The 19523-nt window shown below is 38.9% G+C and overlaps 1 protein-coding gene across 3 annotated transcripts in view; it reads left to right on the forward strand.

Annotated features, from left to right (window-relative positions):
• Positions 1–19523, forward strand: part of LOC107601668 (growth factor receptor-bound protein 10-like) — a 108159-nt gene that overhangs the window by 85652 nt on the left and 2984 nt on the right. For all 3 annotated transcript variants that reach the window (XM_016293924.1, XM_016293923.1, XM_016293922.1), the window contains 8 exons: positions 7837–7993; positions 14572–14687; positions 16388–16462; positions 16910–17047; positions 17238–17348; positions 17535–17633; positions 18861–18938; positions 19350–19466. In XM_016293924.1, the coding sequence (XP_016149410.1) occupies positions 7837–7993; positions 14572–14687; positions 16388–16462; positions 16910–17047; positions 17238–17348; positions 17535–17633; positions 18861–18938; positions 19350–19466 (891 nt within the window). The remainder of the gene's footprint in view (positions 1–7836; positions 7994–14571; positions 14688–16387; positions 16463–16909; positions 17048–17237; positions 17349–17534; positions 17634–18860; positions 18939–19349; positions 19467–19523) is intronic.

Raw genomic sequence — 19523 nt, forward strand, 5'->3', positions numbered from 1 at the left:
GGGGAACAGGGAAAGCCTGAAGGGGAGGACCTTGTATTAACATGACCGACCCTCAAACGCAAACCACAGAAATGGTCTGTGTCAAGGAAGGATCGAGGCATGAAGGTACGTGTCCTTCAGGTCAATCGCTGCAAACCAATCCTGGGCTTGAACGTATTTGATAATACATTTCTGCATCAACATCCTGAATGGGAGCTTGTAAAGGGCCCGATTCAAGACTCGCAGATCCAAGATTGTTCAAAGGCCACTGCTTTTCTTGGGTACGATGAAGGGCTGCAAAACCCCTTCCTCATCTCGGCTGGAGGGACAGGCTCAATTGCATCCTTCACCAATAGGACAGCAATCTCCTTGTGCAGGACAGAGGCATCTCGGACTGCCACCAAAGTCTTGAAAACGCCACTGAACTTGAGGGGGAGGGGGTTGCCTGGCGAACTGAATCGCGTAGCCGAGTCAAACTGTCCGAATGAGCCAGCGGGATGGGTTGGGTAGCGCAAGCCATGCTCCCAAACTCCGTACAAGTGGCACCAAAGAGACAGTCGATGTACCCGCAGTGGTGCAGCGATGGAGAGTTGTGCTGGGTGGCCCAGAAGGCATCCCATTATGAGTCATCACAGAAAAACTCCCCGTGTCCCCGGAGGGACTGGCCAGAGACGCGTGGAGAGGCGTTGTGTCTCTGAACCGTGATCTCTTGGCCACTGGCGATAGGGGGCATCGTGGGTAAGAGTGAGGAAGCGGTGCGTCACTCACTGTCAACCAACGAGCCTTGCAACCCGGAGGAAAAGGAAACTGCTCTTTCTTTGACAATGTGGTTACCGCTGGCCATCAAGCCAACGGCAGAACAGAAAGAAAAAGATTCTCCACCCGGCCCTCTTCCGGGGAAGGAATGGTGCTCTCCTCGCCACCGCCTGAAGAGCAGTCTCCCACATCTTTGGGTTACCCGTGTCAGGATCGCTTAGTCGTCTTCCTAGAGGATTTAGCAGCCGGATGTGACACGGGGGGCGCCGCTCTCCTGCATGGGGCTCGACGCTCCGGCCTCGATGATGTCTCAGCGGGGGGAGGAGCCAGTGTGGAGAATGCAGGAGGGCGCCCACGGCAACGAGCAGGCTGAGACACGACCCGCAACGGAGCGGTGGCAGCTGGAAGATCATGTCGGGGCAAGATGTGCTGTATAGCCTCAGTCTGCGGTTGTGCTGCCGAGAACTGCTGGGTACAGCCCTCGACAGTGTCGCCGGACAGGCCAGCCTGGGAGATGAATGTGTCAAGAAAGCTCACTTTGTCAACACACTTTGTCAACTGCACAGGTGCACCGCAACCGCTCTCTCCACCTGGGGAATGTCACCTCACCCCCTAGCCACCCTGCTATCGAGGGTAGTGAGGACGGAGGAAGGAGACGAGCGGCTTATGGCCGTAAAAGGGGCCGTCCACGACTATGTCACTTCCTCATGCACCTCCAGGAAGAAAGGAACCAGAGTAGAACGTGGTTGTGAGCCGCGCTCCGCACCGAGAAACCAATCATCTAGCTGTGAGCGCTCAGGGCTGGGCGATATATTCAACTCCAGCCTGATGCTCACAGCTGCCCGGGCAAGCATGGCCGTCAACTCTGGGTCCGATTAGGCAGTGGCGACAACACCCAAAGGGGGCAGCCCCTCTGAATCATCATTCTCAGAGATCAATAGCCCATCCCCTGATGCTACAATCGACCCCCGGCGGCACACCGAGTGAAATGCTGGGACCGCCATAAGACAGCCCAGCAGAATCACTCAGCAGCTGCACAGGACAAGCGCTGAGGGAGGAGTGTGAGGTCCGTGAGGCGTGGCCCGGTGGAGAAGCTCTCACTGTCACCCTAAAATCTCCCAGAGCACTAGCCTCTGCTTGTGGCAGAGAAACCGGGACGGGTAGTGACAGAGGGGTCTGCTCCTTTCCCTTTAAAAACGGAGAGACGCGATCGCAGTGTTGCCATGGTCATGCACTCGCAGTGCGGGCATGAATCATCCACGAACACATCTTCACCGTGCTGAATGCCCTGACACGGAAGACAACGCTCATGGCTGTTGTCAGAGGACAGGAAACGACCGCAACCAAGAGAATATGGACGAAAACGGCGTCTTGAAAAAGACGTGAATCGTCCGTGATTTGCTCTTTTAGGAAATGTGCTCTTTTAGTTAAAGCGCCCAGGGGAATCGCTAAAAGGGACACCACTGTTCGCGCTGTACCACCAACCAGAACAGCTTCCCGACACAGCAGGTGAATGTCTTTGTGAAGTATAACGGCTTTTCAAAAGCAAAAATCTAATGAGTGGATGCGCACTATCGCCTTATATACCCCTGTGCACGGGGAGTGGCTCAGCTTGCAAAATCCACTAGCCAATTTTCATTGGTGTTTTCTCTTAAACTCAGAGATGATTGGGCTCCCAAGTTAGACCCCTAATGTCATCACTACATAACTCGTAGTGGCCGACAGATAGGGAACCATCATTCCCATTAATTTACATGTCACTTCACATTTTTGAGCCAAGTGTTTTTTTAATTTAACTTCCCAAAAAATATATTAATATTAATAATATTAACATTTATTCATATTTAATTAATATGAATATTTTTAAAGATTGTTGTAGATAAATGAAAGTATGTGGCAAAAATTCAGTCCAATAAAGCCACCTATTCAGTCAAGCCCCACTTTCCACAGAATCTGTCGTAATCCACCTACTCTAATATCACTCCAAACTCCTATTCCTTTTTTTCCCCCCATGGAGCACAAAAGGAGTTCAGAATGTCACATATGTTCTTTTCCATACAACACAAAATGCTTGTTGATCAGTCAAGTTTATTTGAACTTTCGCATGGTGTATTAATGACTATATATAAAGACAGGTATTGTTTAAATTTGTTAAACCCAGTCTGACACAATAATTAGACAACAAGGAGTGTTTGATGGAACAAGGAGCATTTGACTCATGAATCAGCACAGATACCCAGGCAGGCGGCCAGGAGTGATAAAGGGGTTAGCTAGAGTCCCATGTTCGCCTAGCCGTGTCTTTTTCCCAGAGCCCTCTGTTTGTTCCTGCTCTGGTTTTGTCTCAATGTCTCATTAGAGGTGAAGTCAGGCCTTAGCCCTCAGCACACAACAACTTGGAGGAGGAGTGTGGTTATTAAAAAGGCACTTGTAAACCTGAGGGGAGGAGGGAGGGGGAACCTGTCATTCATTCATTTATTTATTTTAAATCATGTAAATATATGAGGTGGCGATGGGGGCATTTTTTAATACTTAAGTGATACTGTATGTTTTGGGTAATATATAAGTTAATAATTGTTGAAAACAATTACTTAAAAAAGTTTCTACCATATTCTGTTTATTTTGATAAAATCATTTACTTTTTACACTGTTCACACTCTCACTAGTCTACTAGCAATGTCCAAAGTGCACATATCATACAGTATATGCACTGTCACAAAATAATTATTATTTTGACTCTTTTTTTTCTTAAAGTTTGTCTTAATATTATCTTAATATTTTCACACTTTCTGCATCATTTTGTAAAATTAAAACTTGAATGGAAGTGATCCAGAATACAAAATATTCTGATCACACACATCACATGTATCATCATTGTTACTTTTGTTCCCTTGGTAAGGTACACCGACATTTGAAAATACTTTTTGAAGGGCAGGATTCTTTATTGTAGTGAAAATGATACCACAACTGTGTGACAGTCATATAAATAATTTTCACACAATAAATATTGAAATAGTTCATATTTATTTGATTAATTTTTACCACTTTATAATGGATTTTAATATTTTCATATTGAAAGTGTACATCTGAGATGAGGGTAAAACAATAAAATATATGCAGGTATTTGAAAAGTAGAAAACAAAGATGAATGTTTGGTAAAACTTCCTTAATGTGAAAATATACTGTGAACAAATGCTGAGACATATACTGTAAGGGTAGAGTTTTATTAAAACTATTAGTTCTTCTGAATATTTTTACAGATTTGAAAAACAAGACTCCAAGGACCCATAAACACACATAGACATATTGTCTTCTCTACAGCTATGTCTACCTGCAGTATGTAAAATAGCTTTCAGGGATTCATCTGTTTCCAGGATTTTCAATCCTTTGGGCCTCGGGGAAAAGTATGGCAGGGGTCCTTGGACAGATATATAAAACATATTATGTATACATACTGTACGGTTCAGAACATAAATGAAGCTGACACTTGTGTATAAACCAGTAGATTCCTTTTAAAAGTGTGAAGAAAATGGCTGGGCACTTGAACTGACACTTTATTCCCTAAAACAATTGTCGATTCAGTCTTTGTGAATCAGAGACATGAGCACACTGGTAAACCGGAAAGACAAGAAGTGTGGGTCTTAGCCTGGAACTGAAAGTTAACTCCATTCCTTTCCTCTAACAGCTTTAAATCACCTACTGGAAAACTAGGTGTGCTAATATTTGTTGGTTTCATTAATGCCAAGTCTGTCACAATCTGGTGTCATCACTTACCTGACTTACTGATGAATTAACAACTTGAAGACATGAAATCTCGTAAAATGTTTTTTTTTTTTCTTCACACTATGGGGAAAAAGGCTCCTGCGTGACAACATAATTGTGTTATGGAACTAAATATATCTACTTTGGGATGGATTGGAACATCTCAGAGCTGATTCATTCATTTACTCATAGCAATCTGATTGCTAACTAATCTTTGTTTTTATTAGTAAATAAAAGGGGTGCAATAAAAGAAGTGTGGATAGGACACAGGTTAGCATGATTGTGCAGTCTAATGCGTGTTGTGTAAGAGTGTTTCCATTGAGAGACAACAGGAATATAATGGAAGCACATGTTAAAAGTGGTGGAGAGAGGAAAGAAAGGGAAGTAGAATAAGGGAACGATACTACTGTGCCTTGTCGGTGTCATTTCTCGGTTGAGGCACGCAGGTAGAATCGCAGGTCTTTACCTCATCAGTCTTCACACGAGGAGGGCTGAACACGAGGGCTGACGCTTCTGCACCAGCGAACCGACTCCACTTAAATACACGGCTTAACCCTCTTGAGTGAATACAGCTGTCGACACCTTTCTAATTAGCACAGCAAAGCCTATAGCACGCAGATGGCTTGAAATCGAAACTCCTGCGGTACAGTTTGCCACTTAAGCACAAATTAGCAGGTAGCAAAAAGTATTTTTGTAGATTTTGTAGCTAATTACAGCTAATGGCAAACAACATGCACAATCAGCATAAAGTTTTTAAATAAAATAAGCAGTAAATGAATTAATCCTCCCTACTAGCAGATATTTATTCTAAATGAAAGAAAAAGAAAACTGGTATTAAGCAAAACACGTACACGCTCATGCTGTGTCCACTGACAAATTGCTTTCTCCTTTGATTTTAGTGATAATGTTATGTCCCTGCTATACTATAAAAATGGCAAAAGGTTAAAAAAATAAATAAACAGTTCAAGATGACGATGCAAACATTTACAGATTTACAGTCACCATGCCTTAATATGGGTCAGTAGGGTAATGATGGACACACTGTACATTGCATGACATGGCTTCAGCTTATGATGCTATGAGATGGTGTGCACACATATGTGACCCAGTCTTCTCCCCTCTGACTGCCTAAATGGTAGAGTGATGAGTGAAAGAGTGGAGAAAGAGGAGGAGAAGAGGAGGAGCAGTCAAGCCAGCTGGAGAACTGGAGAGTTTGCATACCCTTTATGTTACCACCCCTACTGACTCTTTCTTCTGGACTGATTCCAGTACTCCCTCCAGCCCTCTATCCCCAACTTCCTCTCGCTCTCTCCCTTCCTCCCCACCCCCATAACTGAAATAGTTTCCTAAAGGATTGAAAAGGATTGAGTCATCCATTCTGTCCGGTTTCCTGTGGTCACAGAAAGTTAATTTTAGCAGGGGCCGCCAAACAGATATGTGTGCAAGTGTCAAAACCGAGAGAGATGAAGCCTTGAGATGAAACTCTGGGTCCATTAAAAAGAAAAACTCAATTCACTTCCACAGAAATGGGTGGGTGTAGTCTCTTTGTGTCCGTCTTCTGTTGAATTAGCTGTCTGAAAGTTTGCGTCTGACTTCTTTCATTGTTTGCGCATGTGTTTAGGTTTGTGTGTGTGTGTGTGTGTGTGTGTGAATTCAGGGGTCACCAATGAAACCGCTGGGGTTTGCTTTTATTTTTTTCTCTCAGCTTTAGTGAAGGAATCTTGGCATAAAGTTTGGCTGGGGGGAAGGCAGTGAGTGGCGTCTCAAGTGCTGGCATTTGTTTCAGTTCAGCTGTAATGAGTCTTGCCCTGTCGTGAGAGAAATTTCTGGCTTCAAACTACCAACTTCAAAGCTGGGCTTTTGAAAGTAAGAAAACTTTCAACAAGTCCTCACATGAAACTCGTTCAAGACTCTCGAAAATTAAGGTTTAGTCAGCCGAGAAGCTTTGTCTGTCCGGTCCTATTGCCATCTTCACTTCAGAGGAAACAAACGAGCTGCAAAAAACAAGCCTTTTCTCCTTTCGAGAGCGAAAAGAAACCGAAGATATGCACTTCAGAGTTAAGGCTGTACGTGCGTATGACTGTGCGTCTGTGTGTATGCATCTGTTGGTGTGTGTGTGTGTGTGAGGGGTGTGTGAGTGTGTGCGTGCGACTGTGTCTGTGTGGGAATGATTACATCAGCTTGAGCTAGCCCTATGATTGGTTAGGGAAGTGTGGTTTGATTCACTACCTAAAAGCCTGTGGCTGTAACCCTTTGTGAGGGGAACAGAGGCAAGTTGTCTGCCAAGCTGGAAACAGTGCCATCTGCATGCTCTGTCCTGCACCAAAGCTAGAGAGAGAGAGAAAGAGAAGGAAGGAGATTGTGACAGGTAGGATATGCTGAGCCACTGACAGGAAGAAGCATCTGCAAAGCATTGGAACTGCTTTTTTCCTTTTTTTGGTCCTTTTTTTCTCTCTTGTGGAGTTTTGGAGATATTCGGGGAGCTGGTTCATCTCTCAGAGTGTGGAGGAGGACACAGGCTGCTGGGGAAAATGCCATCGTGTTCTCCTGACTGTTGCCTGCTCAGGCCTGGGGAGGTAAGATTTCTCCTCAGTCCCAAATGTACAGCTCCTCCTGGGTACTTCAGAATCCCTCTCCCTCTAGGCGACTAGAAGAGTCTGGGGAGTTGATATCCGTCTCTAGTGGGGAGAAAAATATAACCTGTAGAATGAAACTAAAAATCTAAAATAGAGTGTGACGGGAACGGTTATGTCCACAGTTTGAGTGAATGATGGAATTTGTAAATGTAAATGTTGTGGAAAAGCTTTAAAGGCTGGCATAACATATTTCTGAATATATGTGTTGTGGGCTGAAGTGTGAGTGAGAGAACGTATGAAAGATCTCAGAACGTGTGAGCGATGTTGCAAATAGGAATAGAGAATTTTTGAGAAAAGCTATGTGTGTGATGAAGGGGCACGGGACTCGTTTAGTGTCGAGCATCAAACTATTTCAAATTAAAAAAAAATTTCCCTACTCATATTAGTAAGGATGTAGTCTAGACATGGAATTTGGATGTGAAAAGACCTAGATTTGAGCATTAATGGCTTTTCATTCTGGGTCAAAGCCTTAGAATTTTTTCAAATATTTTCTTTTTTGTATAAAGATATTGTAACGTCACATAAAAATATGTTGTGTATCACTTTTTAATGTTTATTTTATTTCCGTTGGGGCCCTGAAAATAAAATTGTCTTGTGACGCAGTAACATTTTCCAATGTGTAAATGTGTTTTTCCATACAAGACATATTTTTCTGTTCAATTTAATCTCAACTACATATCTATCTTTTTTTTTTAATGTATTTCAGATCATAAAAGTCTTCAGCGAGGATGGGATGGGAAAGGTGGTGGAGATCCCAGCTGACATGACAGCGCGAGACCTGTGCCAGTTTCTTGTCTATAAAAACCATTGTGTGGACGATAACAGTTGGGCGCTTGTGGAGCATCATCCAGCCCTGGGACTCGGTAACTGGCTTGCTAGTTTTCTAGGCTAGAGGGGAGCGAGTAAATTTATAGAGCTGTTTTAAAGTGTCTGTGTGTGTGTCAACCACTTTAGATGCAGTAATTACAGGGTCTTTTGTGCTAGAGTTGAAATCAATGATGGCCATGTAAGAGAAGAAGACAGACTTCCTTGATTCATCCTTTTATGTCCTCGGGCTGAGGGTAATTGATTAACGGTCGCCAGGGGAAATCCCGTTTTACAGAGACACATAACAGGAAGCTAGGTTCCCCAAGAGTAGAACTGGTTCTGGTACTTTCAGACTCGAGCATGGGATATTCACATGTTTTGTGATTCAGGACAAGTTTAAAGGGAACCCAACACAGCACCAAAGCTGTTGATGATCCAAGATTTAACCTAGATTATTTAATTCTATTGCCAAAAAAAAAAATCACTGCATTGTGGTTGGCACAAATCATGTTTATTTGCATCCATAGGTACAGTATATAATCCACATGTAAAGTTGTTTGAATCATATTTCCTTTTACCTTGCATAGTTCTGTTCATATTTTTTTGATAATGAGAGCATGTTGACACCTCCCTAATTTGGCTAGATTTTAGAAGATAAACAGATGAATTTGTGTCTAAATACTAAAGACTTTGAATGGACACACAGCTTTTGGAAGTGGTTTTTTTTTCGTACCTTAAAAGTTCATAAGCCTACTCATTTTGACATTCTAGCTATGTAGAGTTATATAATTAATTGCATTCTATTGTTAGTTTTTTTTTCTCTGATGTTTATGACCTTATCAAAACAGACCTGTAACTCACTGGTTGAGAACTACTGCTTTAGCTCTTAGCGTTTTAAACTCAAACATGGTCAGTGGGTTTTTTGACGTTGACGGTTACTGTCAGAGTGCACTTGTTGTGGGCAAATCTCTAGGCTAACGCATGCTGTGCGTTAATTGGTTACCTCAAATAACCTGTGGCATGAATGTGAGGCTTGCTAGTACAACTGAAGTCAGCCTAGGGCATCGAGTCATACAGGAAGTTCAGCCACCCGAGTACGTGGTCTGGACAGGATTTTATTTGGCAAACACACCATTTTATTTTTATTTTCAACAGACATCCTGCTGCCCTTCTCTGTATCATCATTCTTTCAATGTTCTATTTTACTTTCAGTTTCCCAGTGAGTGTAGGGATACGACAGATGATTAGGAAATTTGGGGAAATGTTGGGCAATTTTGAAAGTGGTTAACCAAAAGTGGTTAACCTACAGTCGGGTTTATATATATAAAACTAAACATTTTGTAAAGCAGAGGATATATTGTCATGCTACTGGAAAATATAGTTAAGTTAGTTTTGTTTAACGTGTTTAAAGTAAACCCAATCTCTGAAATTAGATCTTGTGTTAGTATTTAGTATCAATATTTGGTATCCCTTAGACCTTTACAATAATAATTATATAAATTTCTCTGATTCATGTCTTGATTAACTTATATATATATATATATATATTTTAAAGTATGTATAGCTACATTATAAGCTTAATAAAAAGTGGCTAACTACATTTCAGATATTAAAGGGATAATGTAAATATATTGTTTTACATATCTAACTACCAGAGATTATTTTTAATCAACTTTTAATCATTTAATTGTGTTTATCAGACACAAAAGCAATGAGAATCTCAGTGACATTATTAAATTGTTAAATAAAAATAGTTTGTTACTATAAAAGCTAAACATTTTGTAAAGCAGAGGATATATTGTCATGCTACTGGAAAATATAGTTAAGTTAGTTTTGTTTAACGTGTTTAAAGTAAACCCAATCTCTGAAATTAGATCTTGTGTTAGTATTTAGTATCAATATTTGGTATCCCTTAGACCTTTACAATAATAATTATATAAATTTCTCTGATTCATGTCTTGATTAACTTTTTCTACGTTGCACAACAATATTGACACATGAACAGTTTGGACAAATGCTTAATTTTATATTCAAAACAGGCCGCGTTTAAAAACGTCAAAGCAGGTCCATTCCTCATTTGTTATGGATCCACTCTGCTAGAATAGTGCGACGTGCGGTTGAGCGAAAGCATGACATCATCTCTCTGCAATGCCCGACTCTCTCCTTACTAAACCAAATATTAAACGGCGGGATGATGGAAAAGCTTGTCACCTCAGAGTACCTCTGTATCCCCAAGCATCATTTCAAGATAGATGTGTTGTGGGGAAAAGTCATAAACGGGGTTTGTCGTAAAGTGGATTAAAGTGCACATAAATTGATACACATACAAAATTGTTGTTAGATTGAGTAATTGCTATATGTTTTCTAGATAGTGACTGTAGAAATGAACAAACGTAGTAGAAAAAGAAGAGTTTCACTTTTTTTTTTGCACTGTAACAAGTGAAAATTCCATTTCTTCCATAAAAGAGTAGTCATCTCTCACCCTCATGTGGTTTGAAACCATAAAACACATTCTATAATTGCACATTAAAGGAGAAATTTTGGTAACACTTTATTTTAGGGTCTCTTAACTAGTTGCTTATTAGCATGCATATTGCTAGAATATTAGCCATTTATTAGTACTAATTAAGCACATATTATTGCCTTATTCTACATGACCTTATTCTACATCCCTAATCCTACCCAATACCTAAACTTAACAACTACCTTACTAACTATTAATAAGCAGCAAATTAGGAATTTATTGAGGAAAAATTCATAGTTAATAGTGAATAAGTGTTCCTTATCCTAAAGTGTTACCGATTTTTTGTAATAAAAGTTTTCAAGCTTCGAAAAGAAAGCAAAAGCACCATAAAAGCATCATTAAAAATGTTCACATGATTCATGCACTATATTCTTATTAATACATACATGCTATACATGAAGGATAGACCACATTTAAGTAATAATGTAATTATTTAGAAAATTTAGATATTACCACATGAAGGCCATTTTAGGTTAAGTACATTTTTTTAAAGTGTCTATATTGAGAGTAGAGAAGTTGAATGAGTTTGGTTGATACAATTTTTTTTTTTTTATCTGCTTGAAATCAGAAGGGTACGAGTTGTTTGTCTGCTTATTTTTATTTTAAATATTTTACTTACTTTAACCTTGTGTAAAACATCATAGTTTCTTCTGCATTTTGCCAGACTTTATTATGTTAATTTCTCTCGCCGTTCATCTCTCACACTTCTCACTCTGTATTTTAGTAAAGCCATGATCACCCTAGACTTTGAGCATGCAGTATTTCTACAGACACTGTGACGATCATAATATGATGTCACACTTTGCAACTTTTAAAAAAACATGATTCATCCTAAAAAATATATAATCCATCCAAAAAAACTTTACTGCAATCTTAACACAAAATCTTTACTTGTCACACAATTTCTGAAACCTGACACTCAAACTCCAGAACCACACAGCAAATCTGCAAAACCATACACTAATTCTCAACCTTTGACCTTTGAGTTCTCAATTTCATTAAACACTTTTTGCAAAACACAACACACAATTCTCTATGTAACACACAGAAATCTAACGGGAAGTATCTTGATTTCCTTTTTCAAACACAACCAATCAAAATGCCACACTAATTCATCAGTGCCTCACACTAACTCCTCACATGTGCAAACACCAAGCAATCATGGCTTTAGAATAGGCCTATAAATACATATATACACAACTACACATGGTTGATGTATTTCTTTTCTTTTGTTCTGTGTAATACTGTATTCACAACCACAAATGCTTAAAGTAAAAAAAGTTTGGTTTCAATCTTGCTTTCGTGTTTACCGTGAATCTCTCTGCCAATTGCTTTAAATCTTGAACAGAAATGTACGTAGGAGCTCATGAAAGAAGAGCTTTAGGTTTTGAATAACTGTGTGTATATGATATATCCAAAAATATAATATTATGGCAAAGGTGTTTGCAACAAAAGACAAATGTTTGCTTTTGAAATGTGTTTGTGATATTTTGAATGGAGTGCTTAATTTTGCAAGTGATGTGAGGCATTTTGCATTTTGTGTGTGCAATTCTTGGATTTGTGTGTAAAGTTTTGAAAAAAAGAGGCAAAGTTTTGAAAATGTGTGCAAGCAGTTGAAAAAAAACTGTAAGAGAAGTGCTTAATTTGAGCCAGATCCTTCCGGATCCTGTTCCGGAAAATGTCAGATTTTGGATTTTTGCATTCCGGTAATTGTTTTTAAGGATCCGGCATTACATCGTGACAGTGCGTGCGTGCATATGAGAGCGAGTGCAGGTTTATGTATTTGGAGGTTATGTATTGGTCCTCAACATATTTTTGACTGTGACCAGTCAGCTTGCTTACGTTCAAACTCGCTCTCATTGATTGGTGCTTACTGCTTATTGTTTTGTGAGCAGCAGAACATTTGTAGAGACTGTAATAATACCAGAAATAATACCAAATAAAGTGAAATATTATAATGTATAAACACTATAAACATAGCTATACGTTAGTATAGCTCACACCAAAAAAAATCATATAAATGTAATGGTATTGAGAAAAGAACAAAAATTAAATAAAAATATATAAACCTAAAGAAACCAAAACAAAGCGAAACTGAAAGTGCCAGGCGTTATTTGGGCTCACGTACCTCTCATTCGGCACAAATCCTAATGTTTCCATGTTCGCAATGTATTTGAATGAAACTATTATTAATAATGTAGAGGCTTTGTACTTCATGCGCGTTCGTATATCAAAAAATGTGCTTGGCATACAAATTGGACCAGTTATACCACAGACTATTTAAATTGGCAGCTTATTTAATTCAAGGAAATGCATCCTGAGATTAATATTAATACAACATAAACATAATATTACAACTTATATATGTTCAAAATGATGCAGTTATTGCGTGCTATAGTCAGAATGTGTGATCCTGTTGTGGATGCGCTCTTCCCATATCAACGCGCTGAAACACAGCAACTAAACCCAAAGAATGCACAACGTTTTATTATAATAATGTTCTCATTAGAATGTTATATACACAACATTCCCAATCATAGTTATTAATGTTGTGCACTGCTGTTTGAGCTGCGTGCGCTGAGCTAAAGACGATCACCGGTAAACTGAAGCGCTCTTTTAACTTAACCACACGCATTCTATATGAGATAAATCAGATATACATCAAATAAACACAATATTACAACATACAATTGCACAAAAGGCTGCAAACGAACAGCGCGCATCTGAAGTGTCTCTGAAGGAAATAATGCATTATTTATCGGCTTTAAGATATCGGCCAAATTTTCTAATCAGGCCGATACCGATAACAGAAAAAATTTGCATTTATCGGCCGATACCGATATGGTGGCCGATATATCGTGCATCCCTAATAAAATTCATAATTTTTAATCATACAGATAAGAGTAAGACATAATTCGAAAGCACTTTTATTTTTGCACACACAAAATAACAACAGAACATTTGTGATTTTGTAAATTAAAGCAAGGATGCGCGTTTAATTAAAAAAGTCAGATATTTTTCGCATATTTATACCTATATACTATGATTGATTTTAATTTTTATGAAAACTAATTTTGTTATGTTTAATGTATCTTAGATATGCATTTTCCTAAAATCATCCTGGCAACTCATTTTTGACCTAGGGTTTGAAGCTGTGCCCTAGTTAGGTTAATGTAGAAACTTGTGAACGATGCTCTCTTAGAAGTGTGGCATCACCGTTTAGTGACATCATTGAATATTCCGGGAAAACTTAAGTTGTATTTTCAATGTCGTCACAGTGCCTTTTAATTGCTGTTTTGGATCTGGCAATTATTCATTTACAAATTAAGCACTGTGTAAGAGGTTACATCGTGATATATCAATCTTCTATTGGTTACACGTCTTCACGTGATATAAATTTGCAGGGCAGAGCTCACCAAACTTGAACTCTGGAACGCAGCAAAATTTGCATGAGTTTGCTTTTCCTGTCTTCCATATTCGAATGCAAATTAATGGAAGTAAATGGAATGAAAAATGGAAAAGTGTGATCGCCACTTGAGGATGTTTGTGGGGTTGGTGGAACTTATCCCCCTATAGTTTCCTGTTGCCAGACAAGCACTCTGAACGGTTCCACAGTTGAATGAAGAACATGTCCATGTAAGGGTTTAGAGTTCGTTTTTTGAGCATTCATGGGCAGCATTAGCTACACCATCATTCAGACCGGTAGGACAGAGATTGTGAGAAAGACAGGGAAACTAAATAGAGATCGATTTATGCACAGATCACATGGAGGGTTTTTTAAAGTCAGTAAGTCCCTGTGCTGGTTAAGCTGAATGGGGGATGGGGAGAGAGAGGTGGTGTGCAGGGGGGTTATCTCCTCCAGACAAACTCTCTTTTCATCAGGCAGGGAATGCTCACCCTGTTTATTTTTTGTCTGCCTGCATGAATGCTAACCGACAATGATGTCATTCAAGATGCAAATATTACACCACGTCTTAGTTACAAAGATGCATTTTTGTTATATGTCTATAAACACAGACCTTTTCACAAGTGTAATACAGATTTTGAAGTGAATACAGTGTGTATGTGACTCATTTTGACCTGATTTTTTTTCCCTCCATCATTCCACAGAAAGATGTTTAGAAGACCATGAACTGGTTGTCCAAGTGCAGGCGTCAATGACCAGTGAGAGTAAATTTCTCTTCAGGAAGAACTATGCCAAATATGAATTCTTTAAAAATCCTTTGGTAAGTTAATATGATTGTAGATTATGTTTTGTTTCCTTCTCTTACTGTGGGTGCAGGTGTCAGTAGGTACATACGTAACGTGACGCGGATTAGCGCTAAAGGAAAGCTCCTCACATTAATGGACTGTTTTCAGTCTTATTTGGTAGATGCAGATATCACGTGACATGATTCCAGTTCAGTGAGCTGCTCTCACACAATCCAAAAGAAACCCATGCCTCTTACTGTTTGGGCTGGTAATCAAACACTTTCACAAAAATTCAGTCCTCTTGTAAATTCAGCTGGAGAAGGAAATCTGTACTTTATCCGTACAATTCGTTTGTCCCTTGACACTGTTTTAAATTGCTGTAACACAAGTACACTCTTGACTATAGAATCTTTGATAACACTTTCTTTGGGCCTATTTACACATAGTCACTTCATGCGCCTTGATTGATCAGATTGCATTCCATTTGCACTTAGCAAAATGTCTGTGCTTCCATAAAATGAATAAAAAACCAGATTGTATTAAATACACAATCAGATACAGTGTGACTTTCATAAAGATTCTCACGCTGGTCAGCAACATTTTCTGTTTGCCCCAAATTGTTTGTCACCCAATGATTGATCAGTCACTTGTAGATTGTGGGATTGTCATTTGTTTGATGATGTGTATTTCCATTTGAGAAGAATTTAAGTATGTGGCCTGAACAGCTAAATGTGGCTCTTTGGAGTACTGGATTCCGATAAACTTGGATCTGGTTTTTATCTTACTGTAGTTCATCTTTTAATATGGCTCAGGTTATATACAATGCTATACCAATGATTTTCATCTAACTTTGAAGTAATTATGTGCACTGTAACTAATATAAGTTATTATTTTATTGTTTTGTTTTTTTTCTCCTGAGCTATGCAAAGCTTTGTATTAAATTTCCTGAAATTCCTTGTGCTGGTAGAAAATCATTAGAAGAAAGTCAATGGGAGGCAGGCTTATGTTTTTAAAAGATTACATAATACTTCATTGTTTTGTTGTTATTTGGACCAATGAGCTTTTAGAATAATTTTGGGTAACACTTTATTTTAGGGTATCTTAACTAGTTGATTATTAGCATGCATATCACTAGAATATTCTACATGACCTTATTCTATATCCCTAATCCTACCCAATACCTAAACTTAACAACTACCTTACTAACTATTAATAAGCAGCAAATTAGGAATTTATTGAGGGGAAAGTCGTAGTTAATAGTGAATAAGTGTTCCCCATTCTAAAGTATTACCTAATTTCGAATAATTGCTCTTTTCTTTCATCCACCTTAACCACTAAAGACAGGCTTTTTTTTCTCTTTGTTGAAGATTGTTTTTTTTCTGTGTGCTGAGGCAAAATGTTACACAAGCAGATGAATGTCTTTAATCACACAGAATTTCTTATTGTTAGTTTGCATTATTATTACTATTAGTAGTAGACTTTTTTTTTTTTAATAAGCATTATGGGTAGTGTTTCAGAACATTTATACAAGGATTAACTTTGCATGATACTACTAATAAGAGTTATATAACATTGAATTCGTATGGCTGTGTATTTTAGACTAAATGGACTATATATTTAGTTTAATGGACTATGTGTTTAGAGGATAAGGATTTAGCTGGGAATGAGTATTCTGACAAAGTACAAAGATAAATTAAAATCATACAACCTTGAGCTAAAACATGTTTTTCGACAGAACTTCTTCCCAGAGCAAATGGTTGCCTTTTGTCAGGAGACCAGTGGGACCATCCCCCCATCCCAGCTCCTGCAGGTACAACATAGACATGTGTTCTCTTTCCCATCACCCCCTGATCTAACATCAGCCCATACATCTTTGCCTTTTTACTTGATAAGACCCCTCTCTTAATATCTAGCTGACGACTGTTAGTGAACAAAGATACGCCACACACAATTAATTATTTTTGATAATTGACTAATTATTTTACATTATATTATTATTATTATTTTTTTTTTTTTACAAAATAACATTTCCCTAAATATACATGCATTTTGTCCGATTTAGCTTATTTCCCCGTATACCCCATAACCTTCCTGGATATCCAGTTTAGAAAATATTACTTTTAATCAGTGGTTTATTAGCACATTCAGACCTTTGTTAAAACCTAGTGGTGAATAGTTCACACTGAAAGGAAACCACAAATCTTAGCTGACTGTTTGATTTATCAAACTTTCAATTATTTTCTTCTTTTTCCTCCAGAACTTTTTAAACTCCAGCAGTTGTCCTGAGATCCAGGGATATTTGTATGTGAAAGAAATGGGCAGGAAATCATGGAAGAAACTGTATGTGTTTTTAAGACGGTCAGGATTGTACTTCTCAACAAAAGGAACGTCAAAGGTGAGTTAACTTTGATACTGGTGAAATGGCACCCAAAACAGCTTTACCAGTCTATATCATGTACAAGCCTCTGTTAATGTCATCAGGTGTTGGTTAGATTTGACCCCTCCCCCATTTTTGAGTGCTCTTTTAGTGCCCTCTGCCCTCCTTATCCATTAAATGACATGAGCTGTTGGCTGATCTTTCACAGGAGCCCAGGCATTTACAGCTACTAGCAGACCTGGAGGACAGCAATGTCTTTACAGTAATAACGGGGAGAAAGCTGCACAATGCACCGACTGACTTTGAATTCTGCATAAAAGTAAGTTTATGTGGTCTGTTATGAGAACTCTTAAAGTAAATAAGCTCTGAAAAGTTAAATGTTAAACATTCAACTCAAATTCAGCCTAAAAAGCTTTAAACATTATGTGTAGAAAAACACAGTTAAACTTCTCACAAAGGTTTTGTCAGCAGAGGGACTAATGTTGTGCATTATGATAATTTGCAGCCTAACAAAGTAAGGAATGAAGTGAAAGAACTGAGGATGTTGTGCGCAGAGGACGAGCAGAGCAGAACATGCTGGATGACAGCCTTCAGACTCTTCAAGGTTGGTAGTGGAATCCCATTTCACTAGCTGATGGAACTGCGCCTATCCCTTGGCTGATTTAGAACCTGCACCCTTTCCCTTCATCTGGAACCTGAGTCCTTTTCCTGACTGAGCCAGAACAAACACCCTTTCCTTCGATTATCCGTGTCCTGGTTATGGTATTTAACCATAACCCTTCACTTGACTGATCTAGAACCTGAACAATTTCACTGACTGATCTGATACCTCCACCTTTAACTGACTGTGCACCCTGCACCCTTTCCATTCTTCAGTGAACCTAAGCTTTTCCTAACTGAGCTAGAACCCACACCTTTTCCTGGCTTATCTAGATCACACCTGATCTAGAATCTGTACCCTTTCCTTAACTGATCCGCAGTAACCTGTGCAATTTTCCTGGCTGATCTAGAATGCTCACCCTCTCCAGGCTGATCTAGAACCCCCTCCTTTCCTTGCCTGATCTAAAATCTTCTTTCCTTGGCTAATCAAGAAACTACTGATTTCCCTGACTAATCTAGAACCCCCTACTTTCCCTGGCTATTCTAAAATATGCACCCTTTCATTGGCTCATCTAGAAATTGCACCCTTTCCAGAATCTGAGCCTTTTTCCTGACAGATCTAGAACCCATACCTTTTTCTATAGGCTTATCTGAAACCCACATCCTTTCCCTGATTGATCTATAACATGCACTCTTTCCTTAGCTGTTCTAGAACCTGCATTTCTATCCCTGGCTTTCCTTAAACCCTCACTCTTTTTTAGGCTGATCTAGAACCTGCACCTTTTCCTTGCCTGATCTAGAATCTGCATTATTTCACTGGCTGAGCTAGAACCCTCACACTTTTCCAGGCTGATCTAGCATCTGTGCAATATTTTTCTTTGACTGATCTAGAACATCTGTGACAGACATAATGCAGTGATGTTCTATGCATCTGACGTAAATGGTGTATGGCATTGTTGTGTACTGAAAAGAAAAAAGGACAAATTGATTAAAATACAGTTATGACAATGTGTACCTTACACTTACGTCTAATACATCATGAGAGTATATTTGAGGAGCAAATTCACATTGTGGTCGAACACATTTCTGAATTCAGGCAGCATCATTTCACTTTGAGGAAAATGCAATGAATAACTCTGTATATTAGTGGAATGTTTCATTCTGGTGTTTTTTTAAAGAGTATCATTCTTTTTTGACTCTTTAACACTTTTAAAATTTTTCTTCCTTATAGTATGGAATTTTACTCTATCAAAATTACAAGATCCCCCAGCAGCGAAAAACGTTGCTTTCACACTTCTCAGCGCCTGTGGTAAGATACTCACTCTTAACCTACTCCTGCATTCTCTCTCTCTTCTTCTCTACCTCACAGATGGAGCATTAATCAGACATGTGTCAATATGTGGGCCATGATCTCACATTACGGAATGATGGTTCAAGTGTTGGCAGTGAAGTTATTATTACAGCTTGTCTTATGGATATTATGCAATGCTGACAATTAAAAAAAAATAGAGAGATGAAAAATAAGTCATTTAAAAACAAATGATAAGGAAACAAACCACAACAATTCATCCATGTTCATGTTATGCTTAAAAAGTTTTGACTATTACTTACTGGTTTAGAACATGTACTAGATATTGACCAGACAATTAGCAAAATACAACACATCTGTAATATGGCAAACTCATTGGCAGTCATTGTTACTTCCGATCGTCTTTTCCAGAGGAGTGTCTCAGAGAACTCTCTTGTAGCCATGGATTTCTCAGGGAGGATAGGCCGAGTGATTGACAATCCCGTGGAGGCTCAGAGTGCTGCCATGGAAGAGGGACATGCCTGGAGAGTCAGTTCCAATAATCATATTTGTTTTGATTGTTTAATTATTTGATTATATATATAT

This window comes from Sinocyclocheilus grahami, unplaced genomic scaffold (genome assembly GCF_001515645.1).
Source record: "Sinocyclocheilus grahami isolate Dianchi unplaced genomic scaffold, SAMN03320097.WGS_v1.1 scaffold310.1, whole genome shotgun sequence".
Lineage (NCBI taxonomy): Eukaryota > Metazoa > Chordata > Actinopteri > Cypriniformes > Cyprinidae > Sinocyclocheilus > Sinocyclocheilus grahami.